At 43.0% G+C, this 17,924-nt stretch overlaps 1 protein-coding gene across 1 annotated transcript; it reads left to right on the forward strand.

Moving 5' to 3' along the window:
* Window positions 1-320: 320 nt before the first annotated feature.
* SFXN4 (sideroflexin 4) lies at window positions 321-13,229 on the forward strand. The gene is made up of 14 exons (XM_055721390.1): window positions 321-579; window positions 707-772; window positions 2,672-2,746; window positions 3,637-3,663; window positions 3,774-3,828; window positions 4,602-4,627; window positions 6,048-6,098; window positions 6,183-6,248; window positions 6,364-6,432; window positions 7,716-7,806; window positions 9,330-9,445; window positions 10,400-10,485; window positions 11,553-11,667; window positions 12,874-13,229. The coding sequence occupies exons 1-14, from the start codon at window positions 541-543 to the stop codon at window positions 12,949-12,951; spliced, it is 960 nt and encodes a 319-aa protein (XP_055577365.1). The 5' UTR covers window positions 321-540; the 3' UTR covers window positions 12,952-13,229.
* Window positions 13,230-17,924: the final 4,695 nt, after the last annotated feature.

Here is a 17,924-nt window from a genome sequence, read left to right on the forward strand (position 1 = left end):
CAGGGGCAGGACCCTACACTGACCTCTGTGGAACTTCATCAGGTTCCTCTCTGCCCAGCTCTCTAGCGCGGTTCGGGTTGGAAGGGACCTTAAAGAGCATCCCGCTCCACCCCCTGCCACGGGCCGGGACACCTGCCACCAGACCAGGCCGCTCCCAGCCCCATCCAGCCCGGCCCTTCGCTTCCCTCAGTCACTTTAAGCCAGTGTGGAGGCCGCAGGGGGTCCCCGCAGCCCTGCTCCTTGGCTCCGTGCAGGGGGAAACCGCTGGGAGGGGAAAAGGCGATCGGGTCTTTCCGAAACCGGAACCGCTCCCCGCCGCCCCCGGCCCAGCCGACAGCTGCCTCCCGCCGGCTCCTTCCGTCCCTGCCCGCCTCCTCCGCGGCAGCGGGAGCCCCTCAGGGCGGGAAGGCCGCGCACGCCCCAGGCGCACCCCGCGGGAGCCGCGGCCGGGCGGGATCGCGGCGCTGCGGCACCGTGCCCGGGCGGAGCGTGCAGCGGCCGGACCGTCCCCCGGCGGCGCCTTTCCGGTGCCGCGGCCTCATGGACCCCAACCTGCGGTTCTGGAGGGCGGAGGGGCAGGTGAGAGGCCGCGCGAACCGGAGGGGCTGGGACGGGACGGGACGGGGCGGGGCGGTACGGTACGGGGCTCGGGCGGGCTGCCTGCCCGCCCCCGAAATAACGCCTCCCTGACTCGGGTCTCCGGCAGTCTTTTTTCCAGAGGTTTCTTCTCTGGGTGGATGTCTTGGACCCCCTGCTGCTCCTCAAGTCCTCCGTGAGTACCGTGCCTCGGCCTGGCCGCCTTTGAGTGCCGAGCCGCGGCCGTGGTGACGGGAGGGACGAGAGGGACGGGGATGCGGGGCGCCGGGGGACCGGGCACCCCCCCAACCCCCGGGCTCCGGGGCTCCCACCGAGGGTCCGGGCACCCCCCGGGCTCCGGGGCTTCTGCCACCGGGGCTGCTGCCTGGTGGCCTTACAGACCATGGCTCTGCTGAGGTGTGAAGTAACAGCGTTACATGGCGACTGGGGAAAAGCTAAATACATACATATATACACATATATATGTATGGGAGACAGACATATGCGTGTATGTGTTTTTATGTATAATTACACGAAACAGGGCATTTCTGGCCACCACCATTTCAGCCAGCCTGTTTGGACCACGGCTGCCGTGCCAGCAGTTGAGTTAGCCCAGTTCAGAAGGCCCCAAAGACAAGGGAGACAAGCGAGGAGCTGGGCGCATGGGGAGCTGCGGCAGCCCGGCACGGGACGGCATCGCCCGGCGGCACCGCAGGCACCCAGGATCTCGGCCGGCCACGCCGCGTGCCCCTTCTGGCCCTGCAGCATCACCCAAAGCCCATGGGGCTCCGGTTCCCTTCCAAGTGGCTATACTGAAATTAACATACTGCAGCTAACTCCCTCAGAGGGAGCACAACGGATCTGTAGGCTCTTGTTATGCCAGAGAACAATTACTACAATTTTAACATTAATTATTGAAAGTGTGATGCTAGAGACATTGTTGGTCATAAAGCATAGCTTCTGAATTTCAGGAACTGTCATGACAGCAAGACTCTGAGAAAGATGTGCTTTTCTGTCAGTCTGCTTCTGTACTGTTTTGTCTGGGGTGACAGAGGAAAAAGCACAGCATGTTGTATGAGAGTTGGCTGGTTGGTCAGTATGTTAAAGGAATTTTTGCTGATTTTTCTTTTTGAGGGGAAAGCTCCATTAAAGCAAAAAAAACACTGTCAAAATGTGTGTACATGAGATATTCCGTTGTCACCTGCAGAGTTACTGTGTTTTGTGTATTCATCTATATATATGTGTGTATGGTATGAATACACATCTCTATATATTTACATGTACAAATAATACAATTTAGTAAATGTGCTTTATATATCTGTAAATGCAAACAAGAAAATTTTATATTACGTTCAGGGATTTGGAGATCTGGAATTAGTTCACATCTTGAATTAATATACACTGTTGCAAACAGAGGTGTACCTGTTGAAGAAAAGTCAAATCATCCCATAAATTCTCCTGAAAGGCTGTTTTTTATGTAGACTGTGGATACCTACATGACGTTACAGTTTTATTCTCTTTGTTTAAGTGTACCTGTTTTCTGTAATTAAAAGCTTAAGCCGAGTTTAAAGGAAAAGTGTACAATCTAGAACTTGATCACACATTTGTGAACATCCAGGAACATCTAGTGATGTTGTGACTCATTTCTGGTAATTTTAAAAGTCTGATTTGGAATTTTGTTTTCAAATAGTCATCTAGGTGCCTGTGGGGATATCAGATGGCTGCTCTGGCAGCAAATCTTTGAGTTTGCCAGCGTACATGGGTAACTCTGAGTACAAGATTAACACTCTTGAATTCAGTGAGATTTTGCCTATGCTTAAATTTCCAGTGCATTTGTGTATTGGGTTGTAGGATTAATACTTAAAGGGACCAAGGGAGCCTGACTAATCTAAAATAGTTTCTATGATGGTGAATTGGTTGTGTCTCTAGGTGTATTCTTGCTTTCACCGCTCTGGTGAGGGGCAGGTGTGTTATTAGCTTGACATTGTAGGTTTGTATTTAGAGTGTTTTATAAGTGATATATTATACTTCAGAATATTGAAATCTGAATTATTTTTTCTGTTTGTTTTGGTGGTGTTTTTTTTCTCAACTATAGGATGAAATAAGAAGCAGCAGGTTATTCATACAAAACAGTGGGAAGACCCTAAGTGAGCCTGTACAGAATGATCAGGTATTTTGGAGTGCAGTTTATGGAAAATGGAGGGGTGTCTTTTCATGGCCGAGGTGGTTGATATTAACATAAGAGCTAGTAGACTGAATACTGAGCTTCAGATACATTACTACGGAGTTTTTTCTGATCTATGAATCTAGTAGGAATTTCTTTGGATTACTACTGACTTAAATTGCAGTATTATCATCCTGAAGAATGCGAGGCCATGTATCATGTAGCTGAGGTTAAAGGAAGTTCTTAGATCACTCTAGGAATCATTGCTCTAAGCTTGTCTGTCCTCAGCTGGGATGATACTGGTAGGTGATAAATACACCAAATGCTTAACGAGCTCATTTTGAATCTTAGATGTGGCATCACCATACGGAGGACAGGTTGGTTTGGTTCCACATCTCATAAAACGAACAGCAGCAGTAGTTGGGTGGGAAATCTACTCAGAAGATTGCTGGAAGTAATGCTGAACCCTTGCTTCGTTAAAAGGAGTCTTTCTTTTGACTCACTATGCGCTGAGCTCTTCCTGTTGCATTTAGTACCTTGCGTGTCAAAGTCTGAAGGGAGAAATAAAAACTTCTGTGATTTCAGAAAAGCTAAATCTTAACATAAGTGTTTAGGCATGTTCTGTTTTAAAATACCTACTAGCTTAACTTTTTTAGATTAACTTTCTGTTCTGCTGTAGTGTGTGCTTTGGTGCTGTTACACAGCACATGGGATGTAAGTTATATTCAACAAGGAGTATGTGGAGAGAAATTTGACGGGAAAAAAATTAAAGGGATGTAAACATATATAGCACTTTATGTAAAGTAAGTTATTGGGGAGGGGGGGAAATTCAGAAAAAAGATTTTACTCAATCTCTTCTGAAACCTGACTACTAACCTAATTTTCAAATTGTTTAGACAAAAAAAGCCTTCCTGCTAAGCCTGGTAAGTTTACAAAATATTTATAATTTTTTTTTTCCTTCTTATTTAAGTATCGCAAAGGTTGTCTAATTTGCCTTTTCTTCTGTTGTTGGTTTTTCTTTTTTTCTTTTAAGTCCAGTGTACATCCTGATACAGACCAAATAATTCCTGTTGTGTTTAGACCTCCAGGTAAGTTGCCTTAAGAGAAGTTTTATGTATGTGACTGAAGCATCAAAGGGAAATAGCTTATAGTAAATAACCGCTGTGATACTCCAGCGATACTCTTCTCCATATAGAAAAGCAAGTAGCCTGTTAGTTGCATTGTCATATCTGTTGAAGATTTATTAAACTGTGGGAAAAATTGCTCAACAGGACCACAGGAATAATCTGCTCATCTAGATGGAAATCGTCTGACCAATCTGTTTCTTGTCACTGCAGAATGGGTTCCAAAATCCCTCCACGTATGAAACAGTCTATGTGAGCTACGTTTTCACTTGATGGATGTGGCTACTGTATGAATTTACTTGCTGTGGTGGCAGATTAAGTCTGCTTGGGGTGTTGTTTAGGGAGCCAAGACAGCACAGGTTGTTAATCAGATACAACCATACTTGGGCTGTTTACTTATTGTCTTGTGTAATCACTTAGAGCTGTGGCGGCTCTTTTTTTTAATAGTGTTGAATTTCCCTTCGAAACTCAGCTATATCGTTTCCGAGTAGCCACACTGAGTGGAGTTCACAAGGGCTCCTTTTGGCTATGAGCTATGACCAGGTATTCTGGCTTCCTGAATGAGCAACGAGAGGCAAAGGTTAGAACTGAAGTCCATGGTGATGGTGGTTTTTTGTGGGCAGTGTTTTACTTAGAGCTGAACCTAGAAGGGGGAAGTTAGAGGAACTTTCTGCTCAAACCCATCCATCTAGACTCACAGCAGTTACTTTGACTGAAATAGTTTTCTTTCTTTTCAGCCTTCCTGCCCTTATCTCTTCCATTGGTGAGTAATCATGAAAGATGGCAGTGTACTGCAGGGCTTACATTTTTCTTAAGGCATGGGTTGGAGGAAGGGAATAGAAGGTTTTAGGCTTCTCTGTTGTATTTTCAGCACGAGTTTTTTAAAGTGGTATCTGTTTTATGAGGAGTACCGAGAAACCTAGAAATCGAGCCCTTAAGGAGTCCCATTGGAAGTCCAAACCTGCTAGCTAGCTTCCTTCAGCAGTATTCAGAGAGATCATTCACATCTGAAGGTCAGCCTTCTGATGCAATGTGAAATTCACTCAGCATTGAGAGCAAGGCCTGGTTTTGGTCTGTTTAACCTCAAAAAAACGGAACTACAGTAGGAAGGACTCAGGGCCTTGCATTCTGTGTTTCAGACTCGGAATGTGATTTTTTTCTTACATACATTGTGCATTGGCAAGTAAGAAATGGTATTTTCAAGAAATTACAAAAGATTTAAAAATAAACTCTTGTTATGGGGCTCAAAAGTTGCACAGTTTTGTTTCATATCATTTATAGCTGTAATTATATGCTTGTTTATTAATTTAAATGTGTTTGTCTTTGGTTTTGGCCTGTGAGTATACATATTGAGGTACATTGTTCTGATTACAGCATGGACTTACGTGGCACTAGTAGAAAGAATTAATTTAACAGCCATCAAGATTTTTATTATAAAGAACAGTAACAAAATGAACAGAAATATTTCCTTTTGATATTTACAGCTTAATGCTCTTCCATAGATGTGGCTAGATTCAGCGCTGCATTAATAATAAAGGTAGTTGATCCACTAATATTATATGAATTACTGATCCTTCTTTAAGGGTTTGGACATTCCCTGCCCTCCTCTTATTCAGCATTTGCCCTACCTTGATTGACTCTGTTCTTCTCCACACCTTCAGCTTGGTAGGTCAGACCTCAAAAAAGGCTACAGTTTATTAAAACTGAAGCTCCTACTCACTGTCTGAATTTGAGAAGGAGTTGGGAAGTAACTATTAAAATCTTTGATCTTAGATCAGTTAGATCTAGTATTTGTACCCCTGCTGTACAATCTGACCATTTCTCGTTCACTTCTTTAATTACATTTTTATTACCTTAGTTCTTTTATGTGCATCTATTTAAGCTTCTCGGGTAAAAATGCAGTTTTTAGTTTGGGTCAGAAAGCATCTTGCTCAAATATTCTTGCACGTAGTGTTTTAATCACTGTGTCTCTGTGTTTTATGTCGAATAGAGTGAGTATGTCACATCTGTAGCAAGAAAGTCTGTTAGCCTAGAATCAAGGTAAATGGTTTTGGGTGCTGACTGGAGCCTTTGACACTGCTGCAAATAGCAACAGCAGTTCTTTTCATGCTGTAGCCAACCACGGCTCACCAAAAACTTACAGACTGATCAAACCTAATTTTCTTGTGGGGTTTTCCTCTTAGGTTATTACTTCATCTCTGCAGCTCCACGCAAAGCAAACTTTTTTTTGTCAGGTAATTGCCTCTTTCTTTCTACATTTATGCGTCTTCTAGTCTCAATCCCAAATTCAGTTTTCTTGTAATCTCTTGTTTATGCAGTTCGTGTTTCACGCATATACCACAGGATTCACCCTATGCAATGGAAATGGTACCTCAAAGGTTGAAGTATGTGTTGATTTTTATTTTTGAAATCATCTTAATTGCACAAGACCGTTCTGAACATGATTTACAAGTGTTTTACAAAGGTACTTATGTAGTGTGTTTCTTCTGCCTGTCTTAGGACTACTCGCTTCAAGAAAAGCAGATCTTCTGTGGCTTGGGAGCAATTTCCTATGCAGCGTGTGTTGGTGTATGTATTTGCTCAATGATTGCTTTCCTCATAAGCTCTCCTGAGAAGGAGTAGGTGCCGAGATAATCACACCGCCGGATACCGTTCAGGATTGTGGTCTATGCTCTACTCTGATGTCTTGCCCCAGAACTGTTCACAATAAGAATTTTCCTAATCATCTATCAGCCAGTGCCTTGCTTAACTTCCTCTTCTGTCCTTTTCTTTAATATTCTGCAAGCTTAGGAAATGGTTAGTGACAACAAATGGCCAGGGTTTACAAACACAGAGTAACCCACTGGGTGGTTATAGTTGACTTTTGATGTGGTACTGTGGAAGATTGGTCTCGCTATAAACAAGTGGTAAAATCTGGAGGTGTCTGTACTGGATAGAGTTAGCTCAGAAGCCAGGAACAGCATAGCCATGAAAATACTGCACTGAATGCAGGTGGGTTAGCCTTCCAGGAGGGCTAGGTAGCTGAGGGCTACCTAGCTAGCTCTGTGCTGCGCTGGAATAAGAACTTGCGGTTTCTGGAGTTTGCTACATCAGAATGGGCTCTGGTATCCTCATGACACTCATTGCAAGTGTAGATGCCCCTCTAAGCATTTTTTCACTCTCCACACTAAACAGTGATATTTATTAACCTTCTGGCAGAAAAATATGATTGTTCCTGCTTTTTTTAGAGGGACTTTCACCCCTGTCTGCTAGGCAAAACGGTTGGACCAGCAGTGCCCAGGACTTGCGGTGGTCTGGGGAGGCAACTAGGCCCGTTAGGTGAATGTGGGAGTTTATCCCCTTTGTCCTCCAAGGGAGGCTCTGAGCACTAGCTGGTGTCCTGGCCATTTATTCCAAAGTGAAACTTCCTGCAAGTGTATTATGGGAATATAGGATTGGGCTTAAACAGTAGAGAATTAGGAACAAATACACAAGTAAACCTGGTTTCCTGTTTGAGGGAGAGAGCAGTATATGACATAAGGCAGTTGGACGGATGTTCAAAGAATATTAGTCAGAGGTAATCGTTTTCCTTTTTCTGTCTTTGTATTCACATTGCTGCTGTCCTCTGTGTAATAATGTTTAATGCTTTTTTTTTTTTAATCATATGTTGTATTCTTACCTAAGAGTGATTACAAACACCTTAACTAGAGAATGTGTATTTTGTTGGAATGTTAAAACAAGGCATTTGTTTATTTTTATAGATGGCAGCTATTTACTAAGTCACAGATTAATTTTCCTAACCTGTTGCACTACTGAAATGCTGCACATTTTTTTTAAAAAAAGAGGGTGCCTGTTTTCTTCCAATGTCTTAGGCTGTTCCTCATATCTTCATGAATCGTTACACATTGAAGAGTCCCTTAACGCAGCTCATCGTCAAAAAACTTGTACCAGCTCCCCTTCTTGGTGAGTAAAAAGAAACTGTACATCATGCAGTTGGTCTGAGGGCCATTTGCTACCCCCATGTGACTAGAATTTCCTTGCCGTTGCACAGGTGTGGTCTTACTGTTTCCTAGCTTTCCTCTCTGACTGCTTTTGCTGGGTGCTGTCCTTTCTATGTGAGAGTAAACGCTCACTGATGTGTGTAGCTGACCTCTGATTCTTGCTGGTTTTTAGTTTTAGAGCTGCAGAGTACTCTTCTGACCTTTGTATGCCTGACATGCAACTATTTCTTCAAAGATATCCAGGGATGCAGTTGGTATTTTTCTTTGGCTTGCACATTTATACCCAAAATCATATAGACTGCCAGGATGGACCAGGAGGGCAGTAGCACCAGAACTGACATGACCTTGTTTGGCACATAGATGATACCAGAGTGTGACACAGGTCTAGGTGTGCATTGGCATAGCTCCTTGTTGCACTAGGACAAGTTTACTTGATGTCATTAACTGTTTTTTTTAATGTCATTAAAGAAACTTCTGGCCTTTCCTAGGGGAAACTGGTAAAATTAAAACACGTCATCTCTTCTGTTCCAAGTTATGCGAGATGACTACCCAGATCTGAGGACCTGCATTAGAGCTTTCTGACTTTTTTTTTCCTTGGAGCAGGTGTTAAAATGTGCTTCCGTTTTCTTAAATGTAGAAAAAACCCTGCAGGTAATTGATAAATATCAGTCCAGCATTTGAAAAGTATTATCTATCTGTTACACTGATGTCTTTATTGAACAGCCTTGCCAAAAACTAATAAAAAGACAAATCTACTACTTCAAGCAAGGTCAGTTTGCCAGACTATACCCTGTTATACCTACACCTCAGTCTAGAAAAGAGAAAGGAAAAAACCAGCTAGATTACTAACTCCCATTTGGTATCGTCTTTCTAAGTGCTAGTGGTTTAGGCTTGTTTTTTTTAGTGGCAGACTGTGACGTGGATGTTTTCAGGTACCTTTTAAAACTGGGTCTGGAGGAGACTGAAACATTCTCATCTAGGATCCAGCTGAAGCACTGTCACTCGTACCGGACACACAGCTGGGCAGACAAGTGCCATAATGGAACATATTAGAGCCAGTGCTCCCCCTGGCACCTTCCCTTTCAAAACAGAGATGCAGCCTTTACTGGAAGTCTGTTCCCTTCAGGATCTTTTCTTCTGTGCTGGATTTTGCACTGACCAGTACAAAACCTACCTACAACACAAATCCCTCTGTTTTCTCTTAAGAACAAAGTACTTGTGATTTGAGCTGGATGGCAGTGATTGAAAGCTCTGAGTCCATAATGACAAAGCACCTTTTAGGATTGGGGCCTTAAAATCTTGCTTAAGCTCCTGAAACAGTGAGATCCCAAAGAGATTTTTATGGGGCAGTCGTCTTCAGCTGCCAGGTTATTCAGTTGTGAACTGTTGAACTGGAAGTGGAAAATGCACCTAATAATGAATTTTACTATTGAGATAGGTTTTTTTTTTAATCTTTAAAAGCAAATATCCTCTTTAACTGTGCAGGCTTGATGACTGCGTTTACTGTGGCAACAGTGAGAAGCCCGGAATTTGAGAATGGAATTGAAGTGATGGACAGGAACGGCAAGGTTGTAGGAGTATCGCAGAAGGCTGGTAAGAAGGTAGGCAAGGGTGTGGAGGTCTTTTGACTTGCCTTTCATTCTCTGCTAAGAGCTGGATGTGATTCTGAGAGTAGATAGTTAGATATATTGAAAAGAGGTAATATCAGATCAGGTGCTGAATCTTTGGGTAGGCTTGGACTAGATCTTAGGAACCAGGTTTACAACCCTTGTGTCTGCAGGGGTTGGGAGCCTCCCCAGACCAATATTACTGAGTGCCAGAGTTGAGCCACTGAGACACCAGAGCAGGCATTTCTGCTTTCTCTGGTCACCTCAGAAGGAGACAAGGCTCTTGGACCTTCTTCTTATGGAACAGCTTGGAGAAAAGCCCTGTATTGTACATATCACGTGCACCTTCTATAGTGGGAATATTATTTAAAGGCTGTGTCTGTCAGGGTCATTTTATCCATGGGCTCCAGGTGCTGACTCTGTATTTGCTCCTTGCTTTGCTTACCAGCATTCACTGTAGAGCCTGGCACAGGAACTACAGCAGAGTCATATTTTACTTGCTATCAGTGACCCTCCTTTTCTATGCTGGTGTCCAGAGTGGAGGAAACAGCTAGATATGAGCATGAAGATTTGTGGACAGCTGGAGAGAGAACTTCAGATTTAACACAGGGTAGTCAGGATGCCCAGAAGGTATAACCATTTGGAAGAAGTTCAGCACAACTTAGAAAAAGCAAGCCTCAGCAAAATTATCATCATGGTAGGAAAACTTGATATGACATCAGTAGCTTCACCTCCCTTTTAAGGTATTTCTTAGTCACAAGTGGAATATTTGCCACTTGTAGGAGTTCAGTTTCCATTTAAGAAAGAATTCCTCTAACAAATGTTTTTTATCCCTCATTAATCTGTTGCTTGAAACTCCAGAGTATAAAAGTGCTCACAGAAGCATGCAGCATTCAAAGCTGCACAAAACACTGCTCTAACAACATTTATTTTTCTCTCTCCCTGGAGGCCGTTAAAGAAACAGCATTGTCCAGAGCAGTCTTGTTTGGGACAACGTTCTCCCTGCCATCTGTGCTCACATACTTTGTGGAAAGGTAGGAGGTACTGCAGAAGGGCTGGGGGTGCCTGGTCAGTGTGTATTCTGGTTTGCAACCTGCCTGTTACCACTTGCCAATTTTTTCTTGGGTTTGCAGTACTACTTGCCTCGGTAGAAGTGATTATCTGGGAAGTTTCTGTTGAGCTACTGTGATTTATTTAGATAAGTAAATGAATCTGGTTAGGGCCACATCCATGCTTTGAGGGTTTGCAGGAAGTTGTGTAAAAACTATGAGGGTTTCCTCTCTGCTCCCCCGCAGGAAATGTTTATGCTCTCCTGACAGGCTGTTTTCCAGCACCTGGGTTCCCTAACTTGATTTGAGTCCCAGTGTTTGGTGTCAGGGTTGTTCACAGTGCTTAGCCTAGCTTAGATTTGTTATTTCTGAAGAGGTGATATGGCACTTGAATTTGCAACTAAAACTAAAACTGGATCCAAATTTACAAATAGTTTTCCATATATTTAAAAACGTGTTCTTGCTTTTGCATTTAAAAACCCTGTATCATAAGAAGCATTCATTGCATGCTTTATGAGAAAATTCTTACCCTGTCCCGAGCTTTTGGTAGGGATCGTCTATGTCATGTAATTTGGTATCGCCTAAATCAATTCCCTATTCTCCTTTTTTAGTCAGTTTAACCGACTTCTGTTACCAGAAGACATAAATGCAGATGTAAGATAAAATTTTAAATATGTAATAAATTTTTGCACAATGCAAAGTAGGATTGCCAGGAGGAACTAAATCTGAAAGGAAAGAGGGTAATGCAAGAAAAACTGAGGCACTTTAAAGCACTAATGCACCTTCTTTTGTCACTTTGATCTTGCTGCTTATTTTCTTAATCTTGGGCTTGGAAAATGCTGCAGCTAAATAGAAAATAAGGGGAAAGAACAGGAAGCTAGGAGTAAGAATGTAAGAAATAAAGTAAGGAAACTCCTTTAGGATTCATAAGCCCAGGTTACTACTAATTTCAGTGCAATTTTAACCATTAAAATAGTAGCTAATGCTCTTTGTCTCACTGTCGTATTATTTTTTGAGCCCAAACTGATTTACTTCTTCAGTGTCTTGGACAGAGCAAAATTTGTTATAACTCCACGTGCTCTGGCTTCAGTGAGAATGGTTATGATTACGTCAGTACTAACAGGGATGCTGCCAGTCTCACTTAGTATGTTCCCGCAGTGTGGGAAGGTAAGTCCTTTCATATGAATTGATTTAGGCTTCTTTTTATATTAAATAGTCATTCCAGAAATCATTCCAGCAGTCTTAAGGCTACACAGAAGAAAACCACTAGGTTTAACATGGCTATGCATCTAAAACAGGCAGTGGTGAGGCTGCTTGTGAAGGCCCATGTACTAGGCAGAGGCCTACAGGACTTTCTAGGTCTAGGCTGCATTATGTGTTATTTATATTTACACTTCAGTGTAGATGTATCAGATTTTCACAAAAGCCTGAAGCAACAAGGTCAGGAGAGCCGTCTTAAACATCAAAAGCAAGGTTTTTCCAGCACTGTTTTCAGTCCCGCTGGAGAAAGGAAGGATGTAGATGAGAATTTTTTCTTTCACACAAAGTCAGCATGAGCTCATCACAGAGATAGACCAACCCACATGCGACATCTCCTCAGCCTGCTTTGCTGAACTGTGAAGTGTAATCTGTTCCCTGGGAAGGTATGCCATCCTGGTCGGTTTTACATGGAGGATGTAGCCCTTGAACCTTGGGCTTTGAAGAAAGCCAAGTGAGACAGGAGCCTGGGGTTCCTTTCTGCATTTATTTCCTCTCCCTTATCAGCAGTGTGTGAATATTCTCAGAAAATCACAGACTGGGCTCTTGCCGTTTTTAGTGGTTTCTTTTATTTGCCTAAACTTTCTGGCACTGCAATCTCTTTTTCTAGATTTCTTAATCTCTTATGGCAACAAGGGTAAACTGAGGGGACTTGTGAGAAATTATGTACTGAAGTATGACTGGTTGCTTCCCTTTGAGCTTCCCAGTTCCCAGAAGTTCTCCTGGGTGAGTCACCCAAATGTATTTATGGTTGGGCTTGATGATCTTAAAGGTCTTTTCCAACCTAAATGACTCTGTAGTGAATGGAGATAACATCACTAATGCTCTATTTAGATCCTGGGAGTACCTGTAATTTCAAGTAAAACTTATTTCTTCCCTTGTCCCTGCGCTTCTATATAGAAGATGTCAGAGAAGGGAAAAAAAAAAAAAAAGCAAGCCCCAAAACAACAACAAAAAAAAACCTCAAACCCAAATAAACAAAGAACCCAAAATCCCATGCAGTCTTGCTTGTGGATGCAATATTTCAGTTTGTGCCCAGTTCAATGCAGTAAAAAGAATTTAACTTATACTTACCACAATATGGTGGTGGTGATTCCTGTTCTCTATACATTGCAGATAAAGCGAGCAGACCTTGAACCGGAAATTCTGACATCTACAGAAGAAACAGAGTTATTCTACAACAGGGGAATTTAGAGATTTGCTTTAATATATAAATTCATGTTCGGATTGAAGTGAATTTGGAATTCATCAATAAATTCAATTGGCACATGTAGCTGATTGAATTGTGAAATTATGGTGGTGTATGTATCAGACTTGGTGTACACAGCCCACGGGCAGATACGTACACATAACTGAATGCTGTAAATGATCTTTGTAGCAGAAAGCACTGTAACACAGCATTTGTCACAAACCATGGTCTGTATGCTTCCTCATGTGATTGATTTCTTAATTAAAAAAATATTGAATATAAAGGCTTGTTCTTGTTCTGCTGCTGCAGCTTTTGACATGCTGCTTCCCAGGAACACAGGTGGTGAAGGCATTAATATCAGCAGTCCTTTGGGTGAAGCTGGTTCTTCTCAGAATACTTACTTTGTATGTTCCCTTGTGTTTAGGAACACTCATTTCAAGGAAGAGGTACGAGTGAGGTAGCCATTAAAGCAGTAACAGACAAAGGCATTCTGATGGCAATAATAATATTAACTGGTTAAATTTAGTTGTTTAAGAAACATTCAGGAAGTGGTGCCAGACTTGGCTACGAAGTGATTTCTGGCTTTCTTGTCATCCTGGATGGAGTTGAGAGGCCTCCTGCCCCTTGAGCTTTAGAACTTGGTTTTTACACTGAAGCCACTAGGAAATCCTGTGGCTTTCTGGTACACAATGAAGAATCCCCACTTGTGCACATTTACAGTACTTATCCAAGTAAAAGAGCTGTCTTTTGAGATGTGATGTAAGGGTTAGCCTGTTGAGCAGTGTGGTGATAAATGTTGCTGATAATACAAATATTCAGGGGACCAGGACTGTCTGTGAAGAGCTGCAAAAGAGCTTACAATACCAGATGTAGAAACAGGTGAACTACCAAATAGGTAAGTTAAAAGTAATGAGCTTGACAGAGGTGCTAAATCCAGCTTCACATCTGGGCTGTGAGCTGACTGTTAACACTAGGAGTGGGATTAAGGGTGGGGGCAGATAGCTCAACATGTAGTTGAAATTTGAAGTTCTGACCAAAGGGCATTACGGATACTAAAGGCTGACATGAATTTAAGAGGAGAATGGGCATTTCCATCAAAGGGAACCCACTGAAGGATACTAAATTCATGGAAACTACACCAGCAAAAGCAGTTTGTAAGCTCCGTGTGATAAATATCTTAATTTGCGTGCTCTGACTCTCTTAGGGGTGTCTGGTTTTGGTAGCTACTGGGATATGACATTTGGCTGAATAAATCTTTGGTCTGGCCCAGTACAGCTGCTTTCATACAGCTTCCTGACCTGCCACAAAAATAAAGATCAGACCTTCTGGGGAACAAGGTAGAAAGAAGCTCCACAAGTCTGGCAGGAGACCCCGTGGTTGTGGGCAGGGGTCATAGGAGAGATGGCTGTAAGATCACTGAAAATGTTATGTGAGGTGCTGCTAAGGCTGCATGTGATAAGAATAAATATGCACTAAATAATGCAGTAATCACTTTCACATAAATAATTTCACAAGTACAGCATCCAAAATCTGCCATAATTCAACTTTAAGAGTGCAATACACAGGTCACTGCTCTCCTGTTGCTGGAGGATTAGATTTCTTTTCACAGTGTGAGGGAACTAATTGTTTCCCAATCCACTCCATCCCAACAGGAAGACAGCAGCACAGAGCAAAGTAAGGAAAACCAGTAGGCCTGGTCTCCTGCAGGAAAATGCTTCCTGCTGTGCTTCTGGCACTGAACAAAAGCAGGAAGTAGGGGGTTGAGTTTAGTTTCTTGTTTGAGTTCTGCCTTTTTCAAGCCCTCCTCTAACAACTTAATGCAGGGAAGGGTCAGACAAGGCAAGAGGACAAGTAGCAGCCCATCCTAAGGACCTATAACTTGAGGGAAGCATGCTGTAAAGCTGTTCCAGGAAGACAGTATGGCTACTCTAAGTCACCGAACCTAAGAGAGGCAAAGGGTTTGCACTACTCCACTGGAGGAGCGGTAAATTTTTAAAGGCTCATTTACACCTACTGAATTCAACAGGGATCACTTAGCCTTGCCTTTTTGGGTCCTGTTCTTAAGTACATAGTAAAATCCCATCAGGGTCAACAACACAAAGCCAGTTGTGCTGTGTCAGATCAAAGGCCTGCCTTGCCAAACGTCATCTTCAACAGCAGCCGAAAGGAGACACAAGAAGGAAAGATCACGCCAGTCTCAGCTCTTCTGAGCCGAGAGGACACAAGGGAGAAGGAGGCTTGCCCTGCTCTTTTCCTTAGATACCACAGGGTCAGGCAGAACAGGATTACAACTCAGCCTGCCTCTCTCCATCAAGTGTTTGTCTCCTTCCAAATCTTTAACAATGGTGGCACAGCTAACATCCTTCAGTTAAATTCTCTAAACTCCTGTTTCTCTATTAATCCTATTTCAGTAACATACCAAAGGCAAACTCAGATGCAGTCTAATTCCACTCTCAGTAAACATTAATTGGCACTACAATGAAGACCCACACCTCTCCCCACTCCTTTTTTTAAACATAATTTAAAAATGTCTAAAGTAAATGCTAGTTATGTGAACCACAGTGGGAGCAAGGGGGAAAAACAAAAACCCAAACAAACCAAGAAGCCAAAGGTAAGAGCAAAGCCAACAAGCTGAAGATAACACATGGTGAACTTTGAATCGTCATGGTAACTAGACAAGCTATAAATTCTCTGGCACCACACTTGGATGTTTAAGCAAATTGGTGTCATTATAACCCTGTGAGTAAGGCGTATGGAACAGGTCTGGTCATGGTGTCTGTTATTACAGCTGCCCATTATTGAACTCTACCAGCTTCTTACTGAATACTTGAGATGAAATTTGCTATATTAAATACAGTGCCCTCAGAGTTATTAATTACCTTTTCCTCCCCATTCTCAGAAATGTTTCTATTGCCCTAACCAGAATTTTCCAGAAGAGGGTAGGCACCTGCCATTTAAATTGCCAGCTTGGGTGATTCAGTGCTTCCCAGATCAGGGCAGGGAAAACAGATTGCTAAAAAGGTCTTGGCATCCTTGGTTTTGAAATAAGTCATATGAGACTAGAACTGCCAGGACCAGATGCCTGGTAGTCCACAGGTGTGAGAGGAACAAGATTGGGACAAGCAGAAAAGCATCACGTTTTAAGGACTTGGGAGGAGAGTCAGCATCTACAGGAAAACCTTTCCCTTTGTTCTTGGAATAGATTAACAACATACCAGCCCAAGGCACGTCTGTCTCCTGCCTTCAGCACCGGCCCTTGCATTAAGTGACAGTGCATTTCTTGTGGAACCAGTTTAATGTGTGGTAAATACAACAGATGGAAGCTTTCGGCTTCAAGGAAAAAGTCACAGTACAGCACAACATGCTAGCAGCTCCCCACCTACTCAGCTTGTCCTTGAAATTTAAGAATATATGAGGTTTCCACAGCCCTTCAATGTAGCTTTAAAAAAAAAAAGGCTAGCCAGCCACTCCTATGTTAGGAAATACTGAGATCAAAGCATTTCCCCAGCGGGAGCCTGTGTCCCTGTGTTACCCTTAAGCCTGTCACACTGCCACGCTGTTTTTCCCCACAGGCCATAGGGGTGGAGGAAGGAAGGCTGCAGGCGGGGAGGGATTCCTGCGCTGCAGCTCCTTCCCCATCAGACCATGGTGAACACCATGCCGCGTGCCACGCAGTGTTGTTGAGCAAAGAGCTGTTGCTCAGCCTTTGGAGTCTCCTCCCAAGCCTAGCATCATTTGGCAGCTACAAGGAATGACCTCACCTGACCAAAGATCCCTCTGGCTCAGACTCCAGCCAGACAGCTGCCCAGGGACGGGTGTAAAGCTGCACGAGGCAGCTGTGACCTTCCTACACTGAGCTTTACAGCCTGACTTTTATGTAGAAATTTAGCTGCTTCAAACGGCATCTCACAACACACGATTAACAATCCTCATTAGCCCTTCTGGTAGCAGCTGAAGGTTGAAAGCAGAAGCAGCCAGTAGTTTTAAGATGGATGCTGTCAGTTGTCCTGCATCAACTTTTTCCAGGTTACGTAGCGCTACCAGAACATTCCCCCACACACTTGCCTGCAGGGGAAACAAGGCAGGCCAGCTCATACCAGGGACTAAAACCCCAGGGATGACAGCATTAAAAACAACATAGGGTTAGCTTTAAAGGACTAGTGCAATTTACTCTGCAAAATCACAACTGAAGGGTCTGACTGTTTATCCTGCTCCCCTTTCCAAGCCTTTGCTCTGCTCACCATCTACCTTCCAGTTTCTGCATAGTGATGTCATGCTACAGCTACCACACTAACTGGTTCAGGTGGTCAGTGAGCAAGGCAGAGTGCTTAGGGAGTACCTTTTGCCTCAACTGAGGAAGGAGCAGTACTACAATTTTCATTTGAATTCAAGATTTTCAATGATTCTGCACGCTGCATCCCTTTTAGAGGCACGTCGCTTAGCAGGTCAACAGGAGCAGTCATTCACCATATTGTATTTATCCAAGAACAGAAAGGCAGTTAAGATGAGAAGGTATGAATGAAAATTTCATTTTCCACAGTCTCTGCTTCTAGGATGAAGAAAAAAAGGATGTCATCTGGCTCTGCAAAACCAGCAACTGCATGCACACTCTACTTGTATGCATCCTGGGGAAAGGGAAGTGAGAAATAAGCAGAAGTCTTTCCCTGCCCTGCCCTTCCAGATTTTTCTATTTTACTCTAAACCTTTTTGAGAGAAGCAGTGTCAAAAGTCATTAAGAAAACTTAAGAACATTAGGACAGCCCTTTGAAGGTACTGAAGCTGAGGGAGATCAATAAATCTTTCACAGTGCTGACAAAAAAAAAAAAATCAGTATAGATGACAAAACTGTTTGAACATGTAGTAGTAAAACCTAAGCATCAAGCTGTAGCTAAATCCCAATATTGCAAAACTGAGAGCTAAAGCCTGTGACTCTGTGGTCACAACTATTCAAGAACAAATTTACATAAATTAAAGGGCA

This window comes from Falco cherrug, chromosome 9 (genome assembly GCF_023634085.1).
Source record: "Falco cherrug isolate bFalChe1 chromosome 9, bFalChe1.pri, whole genome shotgun sequence".
NCBI lineage: Eukaryota > Metazoa > Chordata > Aves > Falconiformes > Falconidae > Falco > Falco cherrug.

Bases quoted from the DNA above. Each gene is read 5' to 3' on its own strand.
- SFXN4 (XM_055721390.1), top strand. From the start codon at position 541: ATGGACCCCAACCTGCGGTTCTGGAGGGCGGAGGGGCAG. The intron at 3,664-3,773 runs GTAAGTTTACAA...TTTTCTTTTAAG, and splicing joins AAGCCTTCCTGCTAAGCCTG to TCCAGTGTACATCCTGATAC. The intron at 6,099-6,182 runs GTAATTGCCTCT...TTGTTTATGCAG, and splicing joins AGCAAACTTTTTTTTGTCAG to TTCGTGTTTCACGCATATAC.